Source organism: Prunus mume, linkage group LG2 (genome assembly GCF_029339155.1).
Source record: "Prunus mume cultivar Tortuosa linkage group LG2, ASM2933915v1, whole genome shotgun sequence".
Lineage (NCBI taxonomy): Eukaryota > Viridiplantae > Streptophyta > Magnoliopsida > Rosales > Rosaceae > Prunus > Prunus mume.
Genome location: NC_142699.1, coordinates 28,022,922 through 28,046,239, shown reverse-complemented (window position 1 = coordinate 28,046,239; position 23,318 = coordinate 28,022,922). Strand labels below are relative to the sequence as shown.

General features: G+C 37.3%; 3 protein-coding genes across 5 annotated transcripts; all 3 read left to right on the top strand.

Annotated features, from left to right (window-relative positions):
* The first annotated feature begins 3,006 nt into the window (after positions 1-3,006).
* On the top strand, positions 3,007-9,597 carry LOC103324215 (Helicase protein with RING/U-box domain-containing protein). 2 transcript variants are annotated; one of them, XM_089046933.1, is made up of 18 exons: positions 3,007-4,227; positions 4,374-4,507; positions 4,607-4,742; positions 4,868-4,921; positions 5,413-5,562; positions 5,668-5,819; positions 5,963-6,047; positions 6,173-6,364; positions 6,562-6,705; positions 6,822-6,974; positions 7,216-7,283; positions 7,406-7,528; positions 7,659-7,758; positions 7,937-8,049; positions 8,140-8,740; positions 8,834-8,905; positions 9,004-9,102; positions 9,258-9,597. In XM_089046933.1, exons 1-18 carry the CDS (start codon positions 3,130-3,132, stop codon positions 9,378-9,380), a joined length of 3,597 nt encoding a protein of 1,198 aa, XP_088903059.1. In that variant the 5' UTR covers positions 3,007-3,129; the 3' UTR covers positions 9,381-9,597. The 2 variants fall into 2 exon arrangements, with proteins under 2 accessions (XP_088903059.1, XP_016647194.2); XM_016791708.2 differs by having other exon boundaries at positions 3,008-4,227; positions 8,137-8,740.
* A 1,583-nt stretch (positions 9,598-11,180) lies between these two features.
* LOC103324130 (uncharacterized protein At4g14450, chloroplastic-like) lies at positions 11,181-11,891 on the top strand. The gene has a single exon (XM_008226166.3). The coding sequence runs from the start codon at positions 11,283-11,285 to the stop codon at positions 11,613-11,615; it is 333 nt and encodes a 110-aa protein (XP_008224388.1). The 5' UTR covers positions 11,181-11,282; the 3' UTR covers positions 11,616-11,891.
* Positions 11,892-18,944: 7,053 nt separating this feature from the next.
* Positions 18,945-22,118, top strand: LOC103324131 (plant/protein (DUF668)). 2 transcript variants are annotated; one of them, XM_008226168.3, is made up of 2 exons: positions 18,945-21,248; positions 21,579-22,118. In XM_008226168.3, the coding sequence occupies exon 1, from the start codon at positions 19,298-19,300 to the stop codon at positions 21,089-21,091; it is 1,794 nt and encodes a 597-aa protein (XP_008224390.1). In that variant the 5' UTR covers positions 18,945-19,297; the 3' UTR covers positions 21,092-21,248; positions 21,579-22,118. The 2 variants fall into 2 exon arrangements, with proteins under 2 accessions (XP_008224390.1, XP_008224389.1); XM_008226167.3 differs by having other exon boundaries at positions 21,567-22,118.
* Positions 22,119-23,318: the final 1,200 nt, after the last annotated feature.

The window sequence follows — 23,318 nt, the reverse complement described above, 5'->3', positions numbered from 1 at the left end:
ACTCAAACTCATTTCTTGAGCTCAAATATGTGAGTAAACATAAAGGAGAGAAAATAGCTCATTACCTTAGAAAATATAGCCCATCACTTTGGGAAGTTGGCCCATCCCTTCAGTGAACTAGCCCATCACCTTAGAAAGGTCCAAGCAACCAAGGAAAGTATCTGCAACTTCCAACACTTAACTGGAGATAAGACCACAACCAAAGAGCAAGCTTCCTTTCTTATTTCCAAAACCCAGCAATTTCGTGTTCAGCTCATCTTCCTCCTCATTAGTTTTCTCTCTTGGCAGGTTGTTCTAACACTTGACAGAGCCTCTGTCAAGCTGCCAGAAAACACTCATTGCCCTCATCTCTCTCCTTTCATCTCTCCTCAACGAATCCTCTTAGAATCCCTTCTTCCATGCCTTAAAAACTCTGTTTCTCATAGGAAATCGCAATCATTTCTCTCTCTCTCATGCTAAACTCATGAATGCTCAGCTCATATGCCACAAGCTTCTCATGTCAAACCAATAATTTATCTGTAAGCTGTTGTTATTTTTGTTAGTGAAGGTAACCAAGGTGTTTGATAAGGCTTTACTATCCTTTCGAATGGGCTTGATCTTTGAACTCAGACACAGGGGATAATTTCATCAATTCGCTCTTTAAGGCAGCCTAGCCCATTCGTAGCTCCCGGAAGAAAAAAAAAACCCTACACATTCATAATTCAACAAAAAAAGTCACTAACCACCAAAAGGTCAATACAAACTTGCCACAAGGGTTAATTACAATAACGAAGCAATCTAACATCAAAATTAAGACAATATGGGGCTCATCCACTAACAATCATTTATAATCGAATAAACTCTTACATAGGCATTCCAACTAAGAGTACAAACTCATAACAAAGAGATAAAGCTTGAAAAAACCAAGTCATAGCAATACAAAGAAAACTTTCACATAAGATAGGTGGAAACCTCTCACAAATGAGAGGTGAAAAACTCTCACAAAATGATAGATGAAAACTATACAGAAAACCCAAAGAGTTTTTGCAACTTATTCCAAACATGAAGAAACCGCAAAAATGATGGTGATAGAGATCCAACACTAAAATGCATGTAGAGATTCGACACCAAGACTCATCCTCTTGTGATGAGTGGAAGAAAATCATAATAAAAAAATAAAGACAAATAGGGAAACCTTTTGTCTTTGAAAATGGGGGAAGAGAAGAGAAGGGAGGAAGGGAGAAGGGGAGAAGGGAGGAAAAGAGGAGGGGAGAGGGGAGGAAGAACGGTGACTTCCTTCCCCCTCAAAATGAAAATGGCTCTAGAGTGTTTTTTGAGAGATATGGGACTTGAGTTTTAGGATTACACACTTATTAATACAAACAAATCCATTTTTCCTACCTGTTTTTTGCTAAGGCTTATATGTTGTTCTTTCAAAGGTACTGAACTTTAGTGCAAGAGACAAGACGAATATACTACCTTGATTAACTCGTTTAATCAACATTTATTCTTGTTTGATCAGATTAAATTTGTTAATCTTACAAAGAGGAAGATAATTTGAATTCAAACCCAAAATAATTAATTTCTAAAACTCAAAATGGCGTTATAGTGGGTGCTATTGTTGGTTTTGACTAGTGGTGGTAATGGTTTGTGTCGTGTCAAGTAAGAAATGTGTCAAATTTCTTATTTTGATTTCGATTACGAATTAGTAAACACGCAATTACAAATTTATTTCATTTGATTACTCATGGTTATTTGAAAGCATTGTTTACCAATAAATTAGTTCCAATTCCAAACCTTCGGAATTGTCATTGTCAACCAACAGAACAGAAGATTGGACCCAAAAAAACCAACAGAACAGAAGATTGCTGTGCCTAATTTCAATTCAGTTGGGCGACAGCAAGAGATTATGTCCAATTCCAATCCTCCAACATCATTACCAACAGAACAGAAGATCGCTGGGCCTGGTTTCTTTTGTTTCTAGCCCTGTTTGTGTCCAAAAATAGTAAATCTTAATTTTATTTTATTTGCCAGATATAAATCTTAATTTGACTCATTTAATTTAATCGTGTCAAGTAGCTTATCCCCAACCCAACTTGTTTATAATTATTTTGTATTTGGATGTTTAAATTTTGAGCCAAGAATTTCAAAGTATGCTTCCAATACTATGAACTAATCCTATCACTCTACATCAGTTATCAAATAAGAATAAATTTAATATATGAATACATACAAAACCATAAAAATAGTCTTATAATTGCACATCTTCGCGTACAATACAATATATATTGATAAAGGAAAAAATAACTAATTTTCCTTATATAATATTTTTTTTTTATTGTCGAAAACTTATATAATACTAGTTAAACATGTTTATCGTGTCAAAGTTGGGTCATTAAGCTTGGCACCAATACGACTCATTTATTAGTCATATTTAGTAGGTCGTTTTATTTGTGTGTTAGTGTCAAGCAATTGTCAATAAAGCTCGCTAATTTCATATTTTTTCGAAGTTATATTGTCATGTCGTGTCAAAAATTGTCACTACTGTTGTATGAATTTGCCTTTTATTTATTTCTTTGCTTATACTTTAAAAAAAAAAAGAAAAAAAGAAAAAAAAGAAGTCAACAAAGTGATGAGAATTGATTACATGCTTCCTATGATCGTGTGCACCATATTGTATTTATAAGGTCAACCGTCAATCCATACTACCCAGCACCAACCAGGCAGCAAATCTTTTGAACCACAATTATTCCATCTGTGACATTCCAAACGACAACGTATCTCATTCATGTAAACAGGTGCATTTTTTTTTTTTTTTTTTGGGGTCTGACAAGTGCAGTTTTTCCGCGGTAAAATCAACAATTTACTCACCCACTAACCATTCACTCGCCCTTTGGGCTTGGGCCTTTGGAGCCAAAATGTTGGCAATAAAGGGTAAATATCAGATAATAAAGGCCGCGAAAATTTGGAGAAGGTTAAAACTAAAAACTTTGTTTCGCGCCAAAACCAGTTCCATTATAAAATCAAAGGCGCAGAAAGCCTTCTTCATTTTCCCTCTCTCTTTTCTCCTTCTCCTCTTCCCCACAATCTCCGTTCCATTTCCTAAACCCTAGTTCCCATTTTTTCGTCTTCTACTTCTGTCCCGTGTCTATGATCGAAGACATGGACACCAGAAACGGCGCAGAGGAAGAGAAAGTCTCATCAGTTGAAATGCCCAAATTTGAAATTCCTACAGCGGTGATTGTTAAGCGAACCAATACGAGCACTGGGGCTCGTATTTCAGCCCCGATCAATCAAGAGGGCTCCAAGGCAGCAGATGAGACCGAAGCTCAGAGAATAGTGAAGGAAGAAGTTCCTGATAGTGAAGAGGGTTTGGTAACTTTGGCTCAACTGCCGGATCCTACTTCCACCCATATCAAGCAAGAGAGCTCCGAGAAGTCAGATATGGCTGAAACTCTTTCTGGGTTGAACCCTCCAAGCTTGGTTAAGACTGAGGTTCCTGATAGCCAGGAGGGTTTGATTCAGCAGGCAAAACCTGTTCCGATTCCGGTCAAGCAAGAGCCCTTTGTGGAGTCAGATGAGGCCAATCCTCTAAGCTTAGTACCGAGTCAAGTTCCTGATAGTCAAGAGGGTTTGGTCCTACGAGTGGAACCCATTACGACCCTGGTTAAGCTGGAGGCCTCTGAGGAGGCAGATGAAGCCGAAAAGCTTCACGGGTCTAAGCCTGAGCTCCCAGAAAAGAAGGAAGTTCCTGATCAGCAAGAGTGTCTGACCCCACAGGAAGAGAATGTCAAGAAAATCCGAGCAGTTGTGGGGTCTGAAATATCCGAAATTTTAATTCAACTAGTACTCTATCGATGCGGTGACAACCCAGATGCAGCCATCAATTACATCCTCGAAGGTCAGGGGATATCGGTTAAGCGGACAAATACGAGCCCAGGGGCTTGTATCTCAACCCAGTTGCCCGATTCGCATAAGGGATTTAAGCCTAATAGCCAGGTAAAGAAGGAAGATCCTGATTGTCAAGTAACTTTGGTTCAACAGACGAGGCCTAAAAATTTGGAGGATGGAGACTTCCCCACAGAGCAGGATTGGCTTTTGGTGGGAAGGACATTTGTCACTGCACTTTCTACTTCCAAAGGCAGGAAATTGTTTGATAATGAGATTGTTCATTTCTCTTTTCCTTCCGCAAACTCCAGCCACAAAACCAAATGGATTGTTCGTTTCTCAACCAAGCAATTTGGAGAGGTATGTCTGTGTTCTCAGATTGCATTTTTAGTATTTGCCTAAGTTGTCAGTTCTTTTTAACGAAATCGGTTATCTTGTTATATGTTTGAGTTAAATGCATTTGTTTATTTGGATAAAAGAATGACATGTTCTATATTGATGTATAGATTGGTCGGCTTCCCATGGAATGGGCAAAGTGTGTTATTCCGCTTGTAAATTCTGGTAAAGTTAAACTTCGTGGGCGTTGTATAGCTGCACCGAAAGTCCTTTCTATGATGCAAGAGGTCATATTGTATATAAGGTATAAGTCTTATCCAGTTGTTTCAACAACATGCATTCCTTGGACAAATCCTACGTAGTTTTGTCAGTTCTTATTGAGTTTGATTGTTAAATGTTACAGTTTTTATATTCACCACTCAATTTTCACGGAGGGTGACCACTCGTCGTGGAGGCTAGATGTATCCCCCAATATTGATTCTTCAATTTATCCTCTCCTCAGTCAGTTCAAATTGCTGAAAATTCAGCCATATAAGAAGGTACACCCTATTTCTCCTGTTGTGATATTAGCATTCTGCATGATGCAAATCGAGCCACTAGAAACTCTACTTTTTGTTTGTTTGTGCTGTATTGACACATGTTTGTTTTTTTTTGCTTCATCCAGGCTGAATTCACCCCAGAAGAACTTGATTCCCGAAAACGCCTTTTGAATATTGAAGTATGGTTTTCAATTTTTTTTTTTCATTTGCATTTATCTCAATTGCTTAAATATTGAAAGTTTTGTTGATTATCTTTGAGGTGGTTTGCCAATTCTCCATTTATTGCACATGATCTTTTTCATGTACGGTGATTACTAAATGCTATTGGGAGTCTGGAGACCAACAAATAGTTGTACCAAGTGAAAGATTACATTGTGCTTTGAGTACTTTTATTATCTGAATTCATTATCTGAATGAGGTCTTTGAAACAATTCAATCCCTTGGTACAAGCAAATCCTAGAATTGGTTCGAATGCCATTGGTTCAGTGAGTGCGTTCAGTGGTGCTGTTTGAATTCAAATGATACTTCTTTGAGAAATACAATTAAATATTTCGATTTCCAAAATTTGTGTTTCAATACATATTTCATTGTTAGTGTGTGCTAGATGTAAACACATAGATTATCCTGGATATATCCCATTAATAACATAGACATGCATGGTTCAAAACAGCGTATTCCAGACGACGGTGCTCCTGTGTTGCCCTTAGTGAAACGAAGAAAGGGTTGCCAACAGCCTTCAGAAGAAAGCAGAGATGAACAAGCCATTACAGAATCATCTCTAAATAAGATTGTTGGTGCAGCAGATGTTTATGACTTGGAGGTAGGCTCTTTTAATCCTTATATTGTTTGGAATTCATAGTAAATATGGTTTTGGATGTCATCAATATCCTCTTGTCTGACCTCTCTCTTTCTCTCTATCTTTTAGGAGATGGAACCCCCAAGTACTCTCACGTGTGTTCTGAAACCATACCAGAAACAAGCTCTCTACTGGATGTCTGAATTAGAGAAGGGAATTGATGTTGAGAAGGCAACACAAACTCTTCATCCTTGCTGGGCGGCCTATCATATGTGTGATGAGTACGTAATTTAAACAAATTGGAAATGGAAGGCAAACATGACCCTTATTTTTTTTAAATTGTCTGTCATAGCAAATGCTACAGCCATATAATCAGTTTAAATAGCTCTCAAGTTATAACGTAGTTAAACATGCTATCTGTCAGGAGGGTTTCTTCAGTCTATGTGAACATCTTCACGGGAGAGGCAACCACAAAATTTCCAACTGCAACACAGATGGCAAGAGGAGGAGTGAGTTTGTTTATCATCCTCCAGTCCATATTTGCTTTAATTTGTTCTAGCACGTTGTTCAGTTTCCTTTCTGTGCTTTGATTATTGTCATGTACAATCTCTAACTTGAAAGACTCTCTTTACAGATCCTAGCAGATGCAATGGGACTTGGGAAGACTGTGATGACAATTGCTCTAATACTTGCAAGACCAGGCAGAAGCTCTAATAGTATTGAAATTGCAAAGAGGAGGAGGATAGATTCAGATACAAGCACCCCATTTAAACCAAGGGGAGGCACTCTTGTTGTCTGTCCCATGTCTTTGTTAAGCCAGTGGAAGGTAAATCTTCTATTTTTGTATTGAACAGTTTCTAAATGTATTTTAGTTTTAATTTTGAGGCATGAAATAAATGGTGCCAGAAAGGACAGAGTTTCACATCTCTAATTCATTTGCTCATACCTTGAATCAGAATTTGAATATACCACTATATTTCTCTACTTTGCAAGATATCCCATCAGTTCTTTTAATGTTCTCAGGAGGAGCTTGAAACCCATTCAGAGTCGGAAAGCATTTCCATTTTTGTCCACTATGGTGGATACAGATCCACTGACCCCAAGGTGATATCAGTACAAGATGTAGTCTTGACAACATATGGTGTCTTGTCTACATCTTATAAAAGTGTAAGAAACCATTACCTTCAGTTTTAGGCAGCTTTTAGTATTTATAATTTGTTAATATATACTAAACCAAATCCATTCATCTTCTTCATCAAATTGATATTTTAATTATGATACAGGATGGGGAGAACAGCATTTTCCACCAGATCGACTGGTATAGGGTGGTGCTTGATGAAGCACATAGCATTAAATCTTCAAAGACCCAAGTTGCTCAGGCTGCTTTTGCCTTGTCCTCCCATTGTCGTTGGTGTTTGACAGGAACGCCTATTCAGGTATACCTTCTACTGTCATACTTGATAAATATGCAGATATGCATGCTAGAAATTGCAATGGCAGGGACAAATCATAAGTGAAGCATACTCTGCTCTTTCAACAGTACTTGCCTTTTCTTTTTGTCTAGTGCATTTTTACAGAACTTTAATCAGTTGTTTCTCATTGAGTTTAGGGGAGGTTATTCATTGCTTGTAACTTGTAACGTTATTTATGAAATCCATTGGTCATCAATTGCTGCAGAATAATTTGGAAGACCTCTACAGCCTCTTATGCTTCTTGCATGTTGAACCATGGTGCAACTGGGCATGGTATGACAACATGTTGCAATTGTTTGCTATTCTATTGCAGCTATCGCAACTGTTACTTCAATCGGGGAATTAGTGGGCATGTTAGCTTATGGCATTACTAATATTGTTTTATCTATAACTAGGTGGAGTAAATTAATTCAACGACCTTATGAGAGTGGTGACCCTAGAGGGCTGAGATTGATAAAGGCTATTTTGAGGTCATTAATGTTAAGAAGAACAAAGGAGACAAAGGATAAAAAAGGAAGGTAATTATGCTTCTTGAGTTCCTTTGAACTGCTCTCTATCTCTCTCTCTCTCTCTCTCTCTCTCTCTCTCTCTCTCTCTCCTGCCTTTAAACTCTTTGAAGAATTTTAACATTTGATGCTTCTGATTCAGGCCCATACTTGTTCTCCCTCCAACTGACATTCAAACCATTGAGTGTGAGCAGTCAGAAGCTGAACGCTACTTTTATGATGCCCTTTTTAGGAGATCAAAAGTAAGTTTTCCGGTCACTAATTGTGGACCCAGCTGAAACTGTACTTGCAAACGTGCTTACCTTTTTGTTCACAGTTTGGTTATCTCTTAGTACTTCCTCATGCCTAGTTTTTATTCATAGTCTATTAATATTGAGTCTATCATACATTGATCTAACCATTTTTATGCAAAATGTACAGGTCCAGTTTGATCAGTTTGTGGCACAAGGCAAGGTTCTTCACAACTATGCAAATATCCTTGAGCTACTACTCCGATTGAGGCAGTGTTGCAACCACCCATATCTTGTGATGAGGTGGAAATGGGTTAACTACTACCAATGTTTTTTCCTTGTTCGTTATGTTGATTTGCTTCTAAGAATTTTTGTTTTGGATATATACAGTAGCGCTGATTCACAAAAGATAAAAAGTCGGAGTGATCCCCAAAAGTTTGCAGACTTGGACGAGCTTGCTAGTAGATTCCTTGAAGCTAATCGTGATGCTTCCACTTCAAAGCAGATTGTCCCCACCCAAGCCTATGTTGAAGAGGTTGTTGAGAGTATACGTCGGGGTGAAAACAAAGAGTGTCCCATATGCTTGGAGCTTGCAGATGATCCTGTACTTACACCATGCGCGCATAAGATGTGCAGGGAGTGTCTTCTCTCAAGCTGGCAGACACCAGCTACTGGTCGATGTCCAATATGTCGGCAATGGCTCAAATACACTGACCTTATAGCCTGCCCATCAGAAAGCCGTTTCCAGGCTAATACTGAGGGAAATTGGATGGAATCTTCAAAGGTTTTAAAGCTCTTGGATTGCTTGGAACATATCCTTCGGTCAGATTCTGGTGCAAAGAGCATTGTTTTCAGTCAGTGGACTGCATTTTTGGATCTGTTGGAGACCCCTATGAAGAAAAGAGGAATTGGGTTTCTGAGGTTTGATGGAAAGCTGTCCCAGACACAGAGAGAAAGGGTATTGAACGAGTTCAATGAGACCGGGCAGAAAATGGTTAGCAGAAACAATCACATATTTTTCTCTTTGATGTTAATTTTTGCCAGTAATCTTTTTGTTGGTTAATATTCTGCATGCATTATGTTTCAGGTGTTGTTGACGTCTTTGAAAACTGGTGGTGTTGGTCTAAATTTAACTGCAGCATCTAATGTCTTTATAATGGTACTTTCTATCTTTGTATCTATCATTTGCATGTATTGGGTAAAATTAATCCTTTCCTCCCCGCTGATAATAAAAATGTTGTCTTCACCCTCTTTTAGGATCCATGGTGGAATCCAGCGGTTGAGGAGCAAGCAATAATGAGAATTCATCGCATTGGACAAAAGCGAACTGTTGTTGTTAGAAGATTTATTGTCAAGGTAACCCATCCACGGCATTTGAGCATGTTAAGGAACTTGGCTAATCTCATCCCCGCACGTCTCTTGTTTTTCATTCTGAATTCTCTACTTTGGTGATTGATTATGAAATGTGAATGATTGAGAAGCTGAAAAAAAAAATATTGATTGGTTTGCAGGACTCAGTGGAGGAACGCATGCAACAAGTTCAGGCCAGGAAGCAAAAGATGATTGCTGGAGCTCTCACTGATGAGGAAGTAAGATCTGCCAGAATTGAGGAGCTCAAAATGCTTTTCACATAGAGGCATTCATTATATGTATATGGTATTTAGGGGAGGAGAGAGTTGCATTTGGGGCTGCTTTTCTGTGTAGTTAGTCTAAAAAGAGGAGTCCCTAGTTTTTGTAAATCCAGGGCTCTCTCTTTATCTACTTTTTTGGGAAGTTGATTGTGTTTGTGTAGAAACTTGACCAATCAACAAGTTAATTAACTTATTTTCTTGTCCGATAAGCAAAAGAAAATAGGGTTTTGGAAAGAAAGATGGCAAGTTATGCGAATATTCTATAAATGACGTATATATCCCTGACCAACAGATACTTGGTTTTGACTGGTTTGGCAGCATCTTTCTGTTGTTTTACAGCCTTGCACATGCAAAACACCGGTCCATACATCCTGTGGGCTAATCAAGGCTTAGAACTGGCCACGTAATTGGCATCTCAGCCGTTGGATTGAGATGAGTGGTACGTGGAGATGTGGGTTTGAACGTCGTCTTTTTCGATGACGTTACTAGTGGCTCCTACTCAAAATGGTCGGTGGTGGGCCCGGTTTAAAAAATTATAATTTGTAACGTACGCATTTTCATATGAGTTATATGATGCCCTCTCAGTCACCGTTAACTTTCGGTTGGGGAGGTTGTTGGCTGGTCCTGGTCTGGTCATATATTATAGCTGGATGGAGCTGCCAATTGCTTTTCGGCTCAGCTTGGAATTAGAGAGAGAGATATATTATATATATATATATTACTTTACACTTTCCTTTCCATTGTTAAAAGGTGAAGACATTTTTTCGTTGGTGAAAGTTTGAGAGAAATTTCACAATTCACATTTAACTTTTAAGCATTGAGATTCTTGTAATATTTTCAATTAGTTGACTGCTAATTCACTAATAACGTGTTTAAACTAGGGGTGTGAATTCCCTCTTTCAACTTCTTTTCCTTAATTCTCTTGTAATTAGCACGTTGACAAAACCCTTGGTTTTTCTTTCGATTGAGTTGTGTAGACATGCCGCAATTATATCATGGTTAGGCCAAGATAAAATTAGATGAATTGTTTGTGTCTAGAATTTGACAAATTGTGTGGATTTGGAATTTGACAGATTGTGTAGTCAAGTGAAGAACCTCCTCTCAGTCTATTTTATAATTATTTTTTCCAGAACTTATATTCTTTAACTATATTATATGTAAGGCTTTATTGAGGGCTTTTGGATTTGGATTTGTTAGGATATCATGTACTTGTGCAATTTAACAATTAAAGGTGAAGGAAATAAAAGTGGAGAAAGTGACTGTATTGGAATTAAAGTGCTGAAAGTATAGATGAAGTGAAATTGGAGTTTCACATTTCCCTAATTTTCACCTTATAGCCTTCTTAAATTTGAACAAAAATCACATTTTTCTCTCACTTTAAATTTTAAAAATCGAGAAAATCATGCCGAAAAGAGACACGAGTATTAAGTCATGTAACACTAAATTCGTGAATCCTAGTTTTATGTTGAGTGAGGACTAAATTCGCGGTGTGTGGCAAATAAAGGAAGTTAATAAAAAAGTAATAAAATAAAATAAAGTTAAAAGGATGATTTACACTTTAAAAATCAGGGAAACAAAGGTGTGCGTGCGTGTTGTGATTAGCCAGCCCAACGCGAAACCGCCAAAGACGGGGGTGTAAAATTGAGCCAAAGCCGTGTGCCAACCATACGTCCCCAAGCTCAGCAAGCCCCCACCCTTTCAATTTTTTGACCCTTTCGTCCTTTCTCTCTCCTCAAGCCCCCAAAACAAAACCCTCTCTCTCCTCGCTCTCTCCGCATATATAATTACACAATACCCCTCCACTCCTTCCTACTCTTCTATTTATCATCTGTTGCCAGACGCCAAACCAAATCCCTCACTCTCTCTCTCTCTCTCTCTCTCTGAGATCTCATCACCTCAAAATCAATGGCAGACGCACCCAGACCAAGCTCCTCCAGCAACCGCCGCCAGCCCAGCCGCCTCCAGCGGCGAGCCCCGCCCCCTTCTTCCTTACAAATAAATCGCGTCCCCGATTGGAACGTCGCTATCCCCCTCCTCTCTCCTCTCGTCTCCCCCGATTGCCCTATAGACACCACCAAATCCCGAGACCAGCACCAGCAGAAGGAGATGCCACGTCATCATCAGGGGGCGGAGGCCGAGAAATCGGCGCCGGCGATGGTGTTCAAGAAGTGGCAGCATCCGGCGGCGCCCTTCTGCTACGAGCCGGCTCCGTTTGTCTCGGCTTTTGTTCCGGTGTAGCCGGGAGCAGCAGATTCGATCCCGTTTGGGTTTAGGAAAATCCTGCATAAATTTTTAGTCTTTTTTTTAAAATTTTATATATAATTTAATTTGTAAAATAGTCTCTGTAGATCTCATCTAACGGTGTCTGTGTGCTCATCGAGTTAATTTGTGATCAAACATGCACGTGATTTTGCCAATTGTAAAATTGCTAATTCCAATTTACAGTTCCATAGAATTCAATTTTTATTTTTATTTTTGGTTGATGAATGAAATGTGCAGTTCTTCTTCTGTCAAGTTTGGGTTTTGGAATTGGATGAAGATTGGTTGGGAAAACGAGATGCCATTTTCATGGTGGAAAACTGATTTGTTTAATGATTGGATCCAACGGTCATGATGTAGTCAAAGGGTTCCTTTTTCCAGCACCAGTTGCTCAGTTTCCACCGGAAGCATAAAGCAAATTAGTATATAATTAGAGCTACATATCCTAAAAGTTGTCCATGCTTGCTCATCGTATATTTAAATAACACAAACAAAACAAATTTTGTGACATCTTTTTCATGTCTTTTTGTTCATTTTAAAAAAAGAGCCAAAGGTTTAGGCGACATTTTTGAATGGTATCTTGTAATCAACGGGATCAACACGATCATTAACAGTTGCATATGATAATTATTTGTTACTCGTAGACTCGAATTTCCTAAACTCGAATTTTGAACATGTGCAATTACTCGCAAAACACACGTATCAAGTAATTCTTCGAATGTTTTACATTCACGAGTTATGTGTTTAGTAACCAATTTGACCAACAGTTACAATCATCTACATCCCTTCTAACGTAACAAAAAAGGAATCTTGTTTATCGTGAGTTCACGGGTCACAAGTGATGACAAATCATTATAGTCATACGCGCATTCCTTCCAATATAACAAAAAAGAAGAAAGTCTTATTTGTTTTGAATTAGTACTACTAACGTACATGAATTAGTCTCCACAAATTTGAGTTATTTTGCAATAGCTTGAACTTGAATCCATTTTGATGTTTTCTTATATTGTTTGGTTCACCACTTTAGACCAAACCAAGTTTTGCCTTAAAGTAATAGATAAAATAATAACAAAGAAATAAATCATACCAAAAAAGAAAAAGAAGAAACTTCAAAGAACATTGGACTCATCGCGACATTATAATTCATCATAAAAACAAAAAAACAAAAGAATTTTTTTTTTTTATTATTGGAATGTAAGATAAGAACAATAATTTGGGTCAAATGATTTTTGCCTTATTAACAAAAGGGTTATTCAGTTTCTATTTATGCTTTTTCATAATCTTTTATTAATCAAAGTGTTCTTTAGCACCAAGAGTCTAACTCAATGGAAAATGACATTGACTTGCAAATAAGATGTCTTAAGTTCAAATTCTCATGACATATTAGTTGTGTGCGTGTGTGTGAAAAAACCTTCATTCTCTTCCCTTTCTATATAGGTTAGACTATCGCTTATAATCAAAAAAGTATTCTTCAGTTTCTTATTATAAAAACCATAAATAGGAACTGAGCGGTCATTTTCAACAATAAAGAAAAGCCAATAATTAAACGACTTTGTTTTTTTTTTTCTTTTCTTTACTTCTTTTCCAGCCAAAATTTATTCCAAAGCACGTCACACATGAAGAAGCTATACAACAGGGGCCTATGTGTGAATTTCCAAAAATACATAGTCAAAAGGCAGAAAATATTCGAAGAGAGGGATTCTTTGGAGCAGATAATAACATATAAATGGTCAAATATTCCAAGCTTTTGTTGTCTGATTTTCTTTGGATTTGTAAAATGAATGAGTGGAGCTGAGGTGTGTGACTGTGAGTGATGGTGGCCTTGGTCTTCCATTATTATCTTATCTGTTCAAATCAGATGACCAGATCAATTCATAACAACAACAGTTGATTGATTTATATATCAAAAATAGAGAATAGTAAAACATTCAAAATATCAGAAAATATCTTGGTTAATGTAAACATTAAGAATTGAAATTATTAATTAAATGAGGATAATATGGTAAATTTACACTTTTTCATATTACAAAAAAAAATAAATAAAAGAAAAATCAGATAATGAATCCTATTTTATGGAACACAACTATCTATTATATTTTTTAATTTTAAAATAACATAAGTTTTTTTTATTAAAAAAACCTCTCACAAACATGTAAGCGCGTGCAAAAAGGTTAGTATTTTTATAAAATAAGTAATATTATTTTCTTTTATTTATAAATTGTAACTCAGTCTGGATGATGGACCAGCCTGTGGATTTATGCCTACACTCGACCCTTTAGCCCAATGAAGTCCAGTTGGGCCTTAATCTCCAAATCATGAATTTTGTTTGTTTGTTTATAAGAAGAACTCATGATGTTACAAGAAATCTCTTTTTCGATAGTAAAACACTACAAATCTTAATTCTAAGTGCATGTTGTTATGGAGAAGAACTTGTGTGGGGACTTCTTTGTCATGCGACAGATTGAGTGGCACATAAGTCCATAATCTGAATTATAAATCAAAACTTGTAATACATGTTGTGTTTTAGTTGAACAATAAATGACGTACACCCGTCAATTTATTACGTGACGAGAGAATCTTTGTTCAAATTTCTCTTGTAGTTACCCGAAAAAGTGAGAGAAAAAGAGGAATATAGTCCAACATTTTCCAAAGTAGATGACCTTTTCAATGTTAAGAGCCTCTATTACCTTTCATCCTTTTTCACTTTGGGAGTTCAGCTTCTTGAAAAGTGAGAAGAGAAAGATCCCTTTGTCTCACTTTGGGTATTGAAAATGTCATACTCACGCTTATACACAGCACACCTTTTGAACAAAACAAAACAAATGCCAATATTGTCGAAGTTGCAAATAGACAGCACTATATGCTATATGATCTCTGACTCTTTGGCAAATCTAGAAGGAAATCCATGCAAATACAATAACCCACCACAAGTTACAGAGTAAACCAGAAAACCCACTTTTCCTTTCCACTATTCAAGTTTCCAAGTAAATTTTAATTTTGTATACGTACAAACAATTAAGTTAAAATCAAAATAAACTTCATGTCATAGGTTGTAGCCTTAAATTTATATAATTTATAAGAAAAATGCTAGGTTTATCACGTTTTTATACCAAATTATGTATCACATCTCTAATAGAAGTGGACCTTATTGTATTGGTAGGCTCTACCTCTATTAGAGAAGTGATGCACAATGTAATATAAAAATGTGATAAGCGTGGCATTACCCAATTTATAAAGTGCCTAATAATACTAATTATGAGATGAAATTAAAAAAAAAGAAAAAAAAGAAATGCCAGAGTGGTTTTGTGGAAGAATATCAATAAGATCAATGTCACAATCCGACAATCGGAAGGAGACAACAAAAACCTATTTGGCTGCTGATTAATGTGTCACTGAATTGTCAGTTGGTCGAGGTCCTGCAAGGGTCTTTTTCCTTACGAATTCATTTTCAGTGGATCATAATAATGTTCTTCTATTAACCTAGGCCCTCTTACAAAAGTTTCCATTTTTTGGGTATATTTCTTGGGTCTGCAGGATCAGATGACCAGTTGAGTGTGGCCTATAATGTTGGGCCGACCCACACTAGCATACTTGGCCCATGGCTAACCCAAAATTTCCCATTTCACAAAGACTATTGGATGACATTTCCCCTTTTATTTTTATCCTAAGTTTTTGAACAAAAAATGTCAAATCCAAAACACCCATTATGTCAAAATTATGAAATTTGAGACTAAAGAAAACTTTACCCCAATGTGAATTATCGTTATCCATTCATAAACAAAATTAGCTTCACGATGAATATGCTTGAATTTTACTTACTTTATGAACACAAGAAGAAAATAAATGTCTCTCACTATAGTATAGAGTGTAACCTCCAAAAATTCAAATGCATCTAGTGGTGCAATATTCAACAATCGATTTGAAGTCGTTAACATGCCAAAGAATACTTTTTATCGTATCGTTTAGAGAGTATGACCAAATTTGAGTTGGATTAAATTTAGAGGCAAGACCATCAAATGAAGTTATGCCACGATCACCTTCGTTTTCTTCTTTTCAATAACTTAGACCTTGAGAAAGAAAAAAAAAATGAAAAAAAGGAGATGAGACAAGTAAGAGATGGGCTTGTGAAACAAGACAAGCATTAAAATGCTCAAAGATTAGAGCTTGATTGATTGATTATTATTATTATTATTATTATGGAGTTGTTTACAGATCAATGATTTCAATAATCAAACCAATGGAGTCAATTGTCAAAAAGCCTAAAGAACCCAAAAAAAAAAAAGTGTCACTAATTGAACACCACCTCCTCCATGAAAGTGACATTTTATAATGTTTATAATATGTAAAGTCTAGACGTTTAAAACAAGAACCCAAGCAAAGGACCATTAATATAGTGGTTTGGAGTATTTACTCTATTGGGCAAGGTCCTCGGTTTGAGTTATAGTATCTCAGTAGTGTATGTGAATTTAGTATATTATTGCCCCTCTTAATAAGAAAGATCCTAAAAATAAGAAGAAAGAACCCAAAAAAGTGAGCTTGTGGGGGCAAAAGTAGAACAGCCTGCTCCTATAAGGATTCCCATCAACAAAGCCACTCCAAACACAAACTTATATGCAAATGGCGCGAAAGCTTTGATCATCTTTTTTTTTGTTTCTTTTTGTTTGACGTTTCTTTTAGGCAAACCCCACCTTGATTGATTGCCACAGGCACATGGTAAAGCCAAGTGTTTGAAGCTAGCTAAATGTATTGCTCATATTTGCCGTGTCAAATTGGGAGAGCAAATTTGCAAATTGGGTTTTTGTGTGACTCATTCAAACCAAATTGATGTACAGAAATTGATCACTCTGCATAGGAGGAGGAAGTATTTGACTAGCTGATTAAAAAGAGCATTTCTTTTGCTAATTTGTTTTGGACTGATAAAGGCAAAATACGCATGTCTATAATGATAGGCAAAGCTGCTAAAGAAACACACACACAGAGAAAAGGAAAGGTGTGCCAAGTTGGTCCTCTGATCCTCTAACTGTATGTCTTTTGTGCCCTTTAATTGATGGGCACTTTCTAGTCTCATAACCAAATACTCATTTCCATTGTATGATCACTTTGATAAAGAACAAAAAGAAAAAAACATATATATTCTATTCTAGAACAACTTTGAGAATTTGATAACAATCTAACATCATCAATGTGATCTCAATTTCAATAAAAACTTGTATATCACGAGAATCTTTCATTTCTCATTAAATTTTTTCTGCAAACCAAACGGAACGGTACTTTCTTCTTCCCAATTTGAAGCCATTGGAGAAGGACTAGAAGCTTAGAGAAAGTGGAAAAAGGCATGTTCCACTGCACTAGAAGAGCTGCAGACAGAGGCCACCTAGCAAATGGGCACCACATTAAATCACGTTTTAGCCACATGTATGATAGCTAATTTTAATTAAGTATAGTAGGAACATGGAGTTTTCTATGTAGCTAGCTGCTAGCTGTTTAATTCTTCTGACATTCATGTGATCTCCATATGAAGGCATTCGCAAAATGGACATGACCCTCCCACATGATTTTATTCTAAGAGCTTAAATATTATCATATAAATGAACCTTAAACATGATCTTGAGAAAAGACAAAACAAATTAATCAAATTGTCAAATGGTGTAAATTCAAGTTAAACTTTGTCTTTAAAAAAAAAAAGTATGTCACAATAATTATCGATTGAAAAATTATAGAATAGTATTGAATTAGTGGCGAAACTCAAGAATTTGTGCATAGGCTAGAGATGACTTGGTCATTGTTTATTTTTGTTATTATTTGTGAGGCGGTGATGAAAGCCCTCTCAAGTCTTAACCTTTTGTAAGTTGTCTGCATGAAAAAAAAAACAAGTGACCAACTCCCACTAGCTATGATTAACTTTTGACAAATGCCCTTCATGAGTTTAGTCAAGTTTCATCCCTAGACGTCTTTTTCCACGATATTATCACCAAACAAATCTAAGATTGAAAGGGCAAACAGCTTAAACTATTCAAAGATTTTAACAATTCTTACTCGCTTTACTTGCTTTTATATTGGGAAAATAAAAAGGCAAAAAGACAAAATCAAAGGAAATGAAACAAGGATTTAGAAAGGAAAGGGAAAATTGTGAGTTGTTAGATGGAGAAGTTCCAACTCATCCACGGGCCATGGCTGTACTTCGATGAGAGGCCAAGCTGAAGTGTCAATCTGATCAAGAACAGAATTAGAGGAGCAGGTGACACCTAAATCAATTAAATTCTAGCTAGCAGCAAAACTTGCAAGCTAAAAAGCAACAAACTTGCAAGCTAAAAGCAGATATGTTTATAAATCATCACCGAAGTATTGGACCCACCACCACCATCCCTTACTTTTTAACCTATTTTCCTATTATAAGGGAAAAATATTTGTCTAAAACGAGAATAACATTGTTTTGTTATTGATGGTCAATCAAGTTATTTACGTGTGATAATTTTTTCATTTGACATAATGTGGTTGATCGAGAATAGAAAAACAATGTTATTCCCGTTTTACTTAAGTTTTTTTGCATGACAAGGGATCCAAATCCAACATATATGCAGGGTCAGAATGTTAGGAAACTTAAAACAGTTGACCCCATTGGAATTTAGAAGATGCACATACAAATTGCAAAGCAGTTTGCCTACCATTTTACTATTTTCAGAAAGAGATACAAACACCTGACTGAAAACGTATGTGCTTATTCTTATAGTAGGTCTAGTTGTGACCATATTGATAGGGCAGTTCCTAGTGCTTGGGTCAATTCTGTTTGTCTGTGTAGAGTATGAACGCTTGGACGTGAAGTCAGAGAGACCCTAGGGGTGATCGTGGTTTAGTTGCTTATTTTTCTTGTTGACCCAAAAGATATCCTCACGTCAAAACCACTTACCTATTATTGTATTTGTTGTTCCTTAATCATTCAATATGAAACCCAGAAAAGCAAAGCTCCATGTTTGACTTGGATACATTTTATTGAATAAAATTATCCATTTAAATTTCACATTTTGTTTCGTTGGTATTCAATGAGAAACCAAAAATCTGATAAATTTCACAAGAAGAGACCCTTATTTAACACTCTAGTAATTTGAGTACCTACCTGACCCATCATTCATCAGAAAGGAGAGAGAGAGAGAGAGAGAGAGAGAGTATTGATTAAAAAAATTCCACAAAAACAAAAGAAACAAACATATTCAAAACCCCAAAAACAACGGAAAGTCAGAACCACTTTCAAATGTTTTGAAAATTTTCAACTACTTTAAATACCAGTCTAAATACCAATCAATTGCAATTTGCAAGCAGAAAAATGAGAGCGCCTCATAAACGCTGCTGCAGAACACACCACCAGTGATTGATTCCCCACTCACCCACATACACACAAAGAGAAAGACACCATCTTTTTCCCTCCAATCAATTACGCATTCTCACTCTCTCCCCACGCTGGGAGTTCTCAAGTACCCAAGTGCCAAAACACTCAAATTCCTCACTGCTTCCTCTGTTTCAACTTTCTTGGGCAAAATCTCAGCTGCCAATCAAATACCATAGCCCGCACGCCCAAAAGGGTATCTCATATTTGCACTTGAGGTTGAGTTTGTGCAAGGGTTTTAATTCGACCCAGTTGCCGTGAGCTTCAGATCTTTGCAGCAATGGTTGCAGAGCCTTGGATTTTGAAGATGGGTAACCAGGTAAGCTCCAATCTCAAGCATGCTCTTCTTCTTCAACCTTCAAAGAAATCAAGCTCCAAAAACCTACCCACCAGCAACAACGCCAAAACCCAGAAGCAGACCATAGGCATTCTCTCTTTTGAAGTAGCTAATGTTATGTCCAAGACTGTGTACCTCCACAAGTCCCTCACAGACTCCGAGATCTCAAAACTCAAAAACGAGATCTTGAAGTCTGAAGGAGTATTGAACTTGGTCTCGTCCGACGAGGCCTATCTTCTCGAGCTTGCAATGGCCGAGAAGCTCGAAGACCTGAACCGGGTCGCTGCGGTTGTGTCCAGGCTTGGAAAAAGGTGTGTTGAGCCTGCTTTGCAGGGTTTTGAGCATGTCTATGCTGACCTTGTTAATGGGGTTATTGATGTGAAGGAGTTGGGGTTTTTGGTGAAGGACATGGAGGGTATGGTTAGGAGGATGGAGAGGTATGTGAACGCCACTTCGAACTTGTACAATGAAATGGAGGTTTTGAATGAGTTGGAACAGGCCACCAAGAAGTTTCAGCACAATCAACACGAGGAGAGCAAAAGGGCTTTTGAGCAGAAGCTGATTTGGCAGAAGCAAGACGTGAGACACCTCAAGGATGTTTCTCTTTGGAACCAAACTTATGATAAGGTTGTGGAGTTGCTGGCCAGGACAGTTTGTACCATTTATGCTACTATTCGTGCTGTTTTTGGTGACTCTGTTTTGGGCAAGAACCATGTTGGTCTAAATGGTGGAGCTTCACCACCTCCTATGTCTGGTCCGGTTGACGCGAGAAGGGTTTCTCAGGTGGCTTCTGAGCCACTGAAGAGAGTTCTTAGTAGGAAAAATGGGTTGCATTCGGGTCCAGTTGAGAAAGCTATGGTGGTGAAAAAGGGGTCAGCTTTTAAGCCTCAATTTGATTCAAGGAGAGGTGAATTGGGATTGTATCGAGCAGAGGATTTTAATTTTCTGTGTGGAACTAGCCCGGGGAGGATTTTCATGGACTGCCTTAGAGTAAGCAGTTCTGTTAATGATGATGATGATTATGTTGGTGCTGGTAATTATGAGGAAAGGAGTAGCCAAAGTTCAGGTTGCAGTGTTGCAAATGGTGGTTTGAGGAGAGACTATCCGAACCATTCAGGTTGTTTCAGTCGAACCCAAATGGGTGTTCAATCAAAGAGTGGTGGGATGAATGGTGCCAGGTTTGGTCCCAAGAGTAAGTTAATGGTATATGCTCCTCCTTCTACCGTGGGAGGCTCTGCTCTAGCTTTGCATTATGCTAATGTTATAATTGTTGTCGAGAAGTTGCTTCGCTATCCTTATCTTGTGGGTGAGGAAGCTAGGGACGATTTGTATCATATGTTGCCAACCAGTTTAAGGATGTCCCTGAGGACTAATCTCAAGTCCTATGCTAAGAATTTCTCAATATATGATGCACCTCTTGCGCATGATTGGAAGGAGACTCTTGATGGGATTTTGAGATGGCTTGCCCCGCTGGCACATAACATGATCAGATGGCAGAGCGAGCGTAATTTCGAGCAACAGCAGATTGTTACGCGAACAAATGTTCTTCTGCTACAGACATTGTATTTTGCTGATCGAGAAAAGACGGAGGCAGCTATTTGTCAGGTTCTTGTTGGGTTGAATTATATATGCCGTTATGAGCATCAGCAAAATGCATTATTGGATTGTGCAAGTAGTTTTGATTTTGAAGACTGCATGGATTGGCAATTGCAATGCGGAGCTTCTTTTGTTGATTGACTACATTATTGGATTTGAAATCGTGAAGGTGGTGATAGGGAATTCTTCTTGATTCCTATTGCTTAGGTGAAAACATAGATGATAGTTCAACAGGATGTGAATATCTCAACTTTTCACACTGAAGGCTTTGATCTTCATTAATGTATTTTGTTGCAAGGTATGGGAAGCTTTGACTTCTGACGTACATAATTCTATTTATTTATTAAAAAAGGGTTTCCTTCTTTCGTGTAGAATTGTACGCGTGTTCTTGTAAAGTTCGTAGTTTTTTCTTAGTGAAGCCTGTTCATATTTTTGCAATTCATAATGTTATTCTGGCTAATGTTAATCTCTTAATCAGTAATGGTTCACTCTGGTCACGACTGTTAGTTTCTGATTAATTCATGACCTCTAATCTGATGTTGTTGTCCGCAAATACACACATACTAACAAAGATATTCTTAGATATATTTATCCTATTCTCATTTGGTTATGCTAGATCGTGTGCTAGGTGCCAAACTACGAAAGAGATGAACTAAAAGTGTTAAATGCTTGAGAACAATTGTGAGCTGAAAGTGGGAGCCGCATTAGGGAGAAAGGAAATTTCCTATCAAATCCGAAACGGTGCTTCTGCAAAGCAGTGTGGCATGCCCTTATGGAAAACCTGAGATTACTGAAGGTGCCTAGTTGCATTCCAAAGAAAGCGTGAAGGTGTCATTGGGTTTGAAGCACTCCTAAGGTTCACGTATCTTTTGCACACTAGCTAATGTTTTTACTGTTACTATGAGGGTGCAAGGTGTAATAACTCAATAAGCTGCCGGTTAAATTGTTTGAGGGATTGTGTCTATGTTGTCATCTTAGATGTCCTATAAGGAGGAAGTCATTTCATGTTGTCTGATGCATGGCTCACTTGGAATTTAAACTAATCTGGCTCCTCTTACATGTCATCAATGTACAAATGTAATCATATTTCAATGATGCATCTCTTTCATGGTGGTCTGGTTTTATAGTTTTACAGCTCACATTTACATGGAGTTAATCTGTTTTGGTATCTGTTGTTTTCATTGTTTTGCCTGCTTGTAGCATTTAATTGTAGCTGTCTTGTATCTAGAGGGATATGATATGGGAGAGTATTTGATCTGTCTGGATGTTCTCACTCCCAGCCAAGTCATTTGTATCTGTAGGCCTTTGACACAGGAAAATTACACGATGACAAGGGGAAAAAGAGAAAGAATCTATGAATTGAAGCAAATGCCTTCATCAACTCTTCCTTTTTAACTGAATGTTAGATTTTGAACATTGTCGTCGCATTTCTAAAGATTCAAGGAACAGTATAATAATTTTTACTGTTCCATTGACACACTAAAAACTGACAGTTTATTTATCAGGGCTGAAGACCCTTCTATTTTGATGCCCTGAGATTCCAGATTACATATAATGCAGAAGTGTTTTTCATGCATTAAAAATCTACCCTGCATGGTAAATTCTGCAAATAGTCTTTCATCTCTCTCTTTCTGGAATGGTTTTGGGTTAAAATGGGCAGCGTCCAACTGCACTGCTTCTCTCTTCTCGTTTCATATTTGGACTCTGCGATGAGCTTCTCATTTGCAAATTTGGATAAATCATTATCTATCAATAACCAGAAGAAAAAAGAAGAAAAGAAATAGAAATAGTTACAATGGGGAAGGATTGTGTCAGCCTTAAAACAATCAATGTGTATTTACAGCTCTATCCAGCAAGGAGTTGCTTGCAGGCAATGTCATGCGGCATTAAACTGGTGGTAGGAGGAGGTAGAGGAGGGCACCTGGGCACCGACTGGGGTATTGAAAGAGCCTTCAATATTATTAATGTGGCTTTTGACTTTTGACATCATTACGTGATACTATGTTTGGTAGTAGGAGTAATGAAAAATTAGGAGAAGTAGTAAATCATAAATGGAGGATGGAGAGGAAGTGTGTTACGATCACAAGGCTAAAACGCAACTAATAAAAACATCACAATCTTTCTACATAATTCCTTGAATTTTTCTATTCTTTTTAAAAGGAAGGATTCTAAATGCCTAGGAAATTTTAGCTTTTATTTTCCTTCAAAGATCAGTGTGAGAATCGAACTCTTGTCATAAGTGTAAAAGTATAAATGCTCTATCGTTAAAGTTATAAGCTTTAAAAAAACCCACATTTTTATAGGATGGCTACTGCAAGAGGAACTTGCAATAATTAATGTAGAGACTATCAATGAGAGTAAGGGACTT

Bases quoted from the DNA above. Each gene is read 5' to 3' on its own strand.
- LOC103324130 (XM_008226166.3), top strand. From the start codon at position 11,283: ATGGCAGACGCACCCAGACCAAGCTCCTCCAGCAACCGCCGCCAGCCC.
- LOC103324131 (XM_008226168.3), top strand. From the start codon at position 19,298: ATGGTTGCAGAGCCTTGGATTTTGAAGATGGGTAACCAGGTAAGCTCC.
- LOC103324215 (XM_016791708.2), top strand. From the start codon at position 3,130: ATGATCGAAGACATGGACACCAGAAACGGCGCAGAGGAAGAGAAAGTC. The intron at 4,743-4,867 runs GTACACCCTATT...TGCTTCATCCAG, and splicing joins AAATTCAGCCATATAAGAAG to GCTGAATTCACCCCAGAAGA. The intron at 6,706-6,821 runs GTAAGAAACCAT...ATTATGATACAG, and splicing joins TGTCTACATCTTATAAAAGT to GATGGGGAGAACAGCATTTT.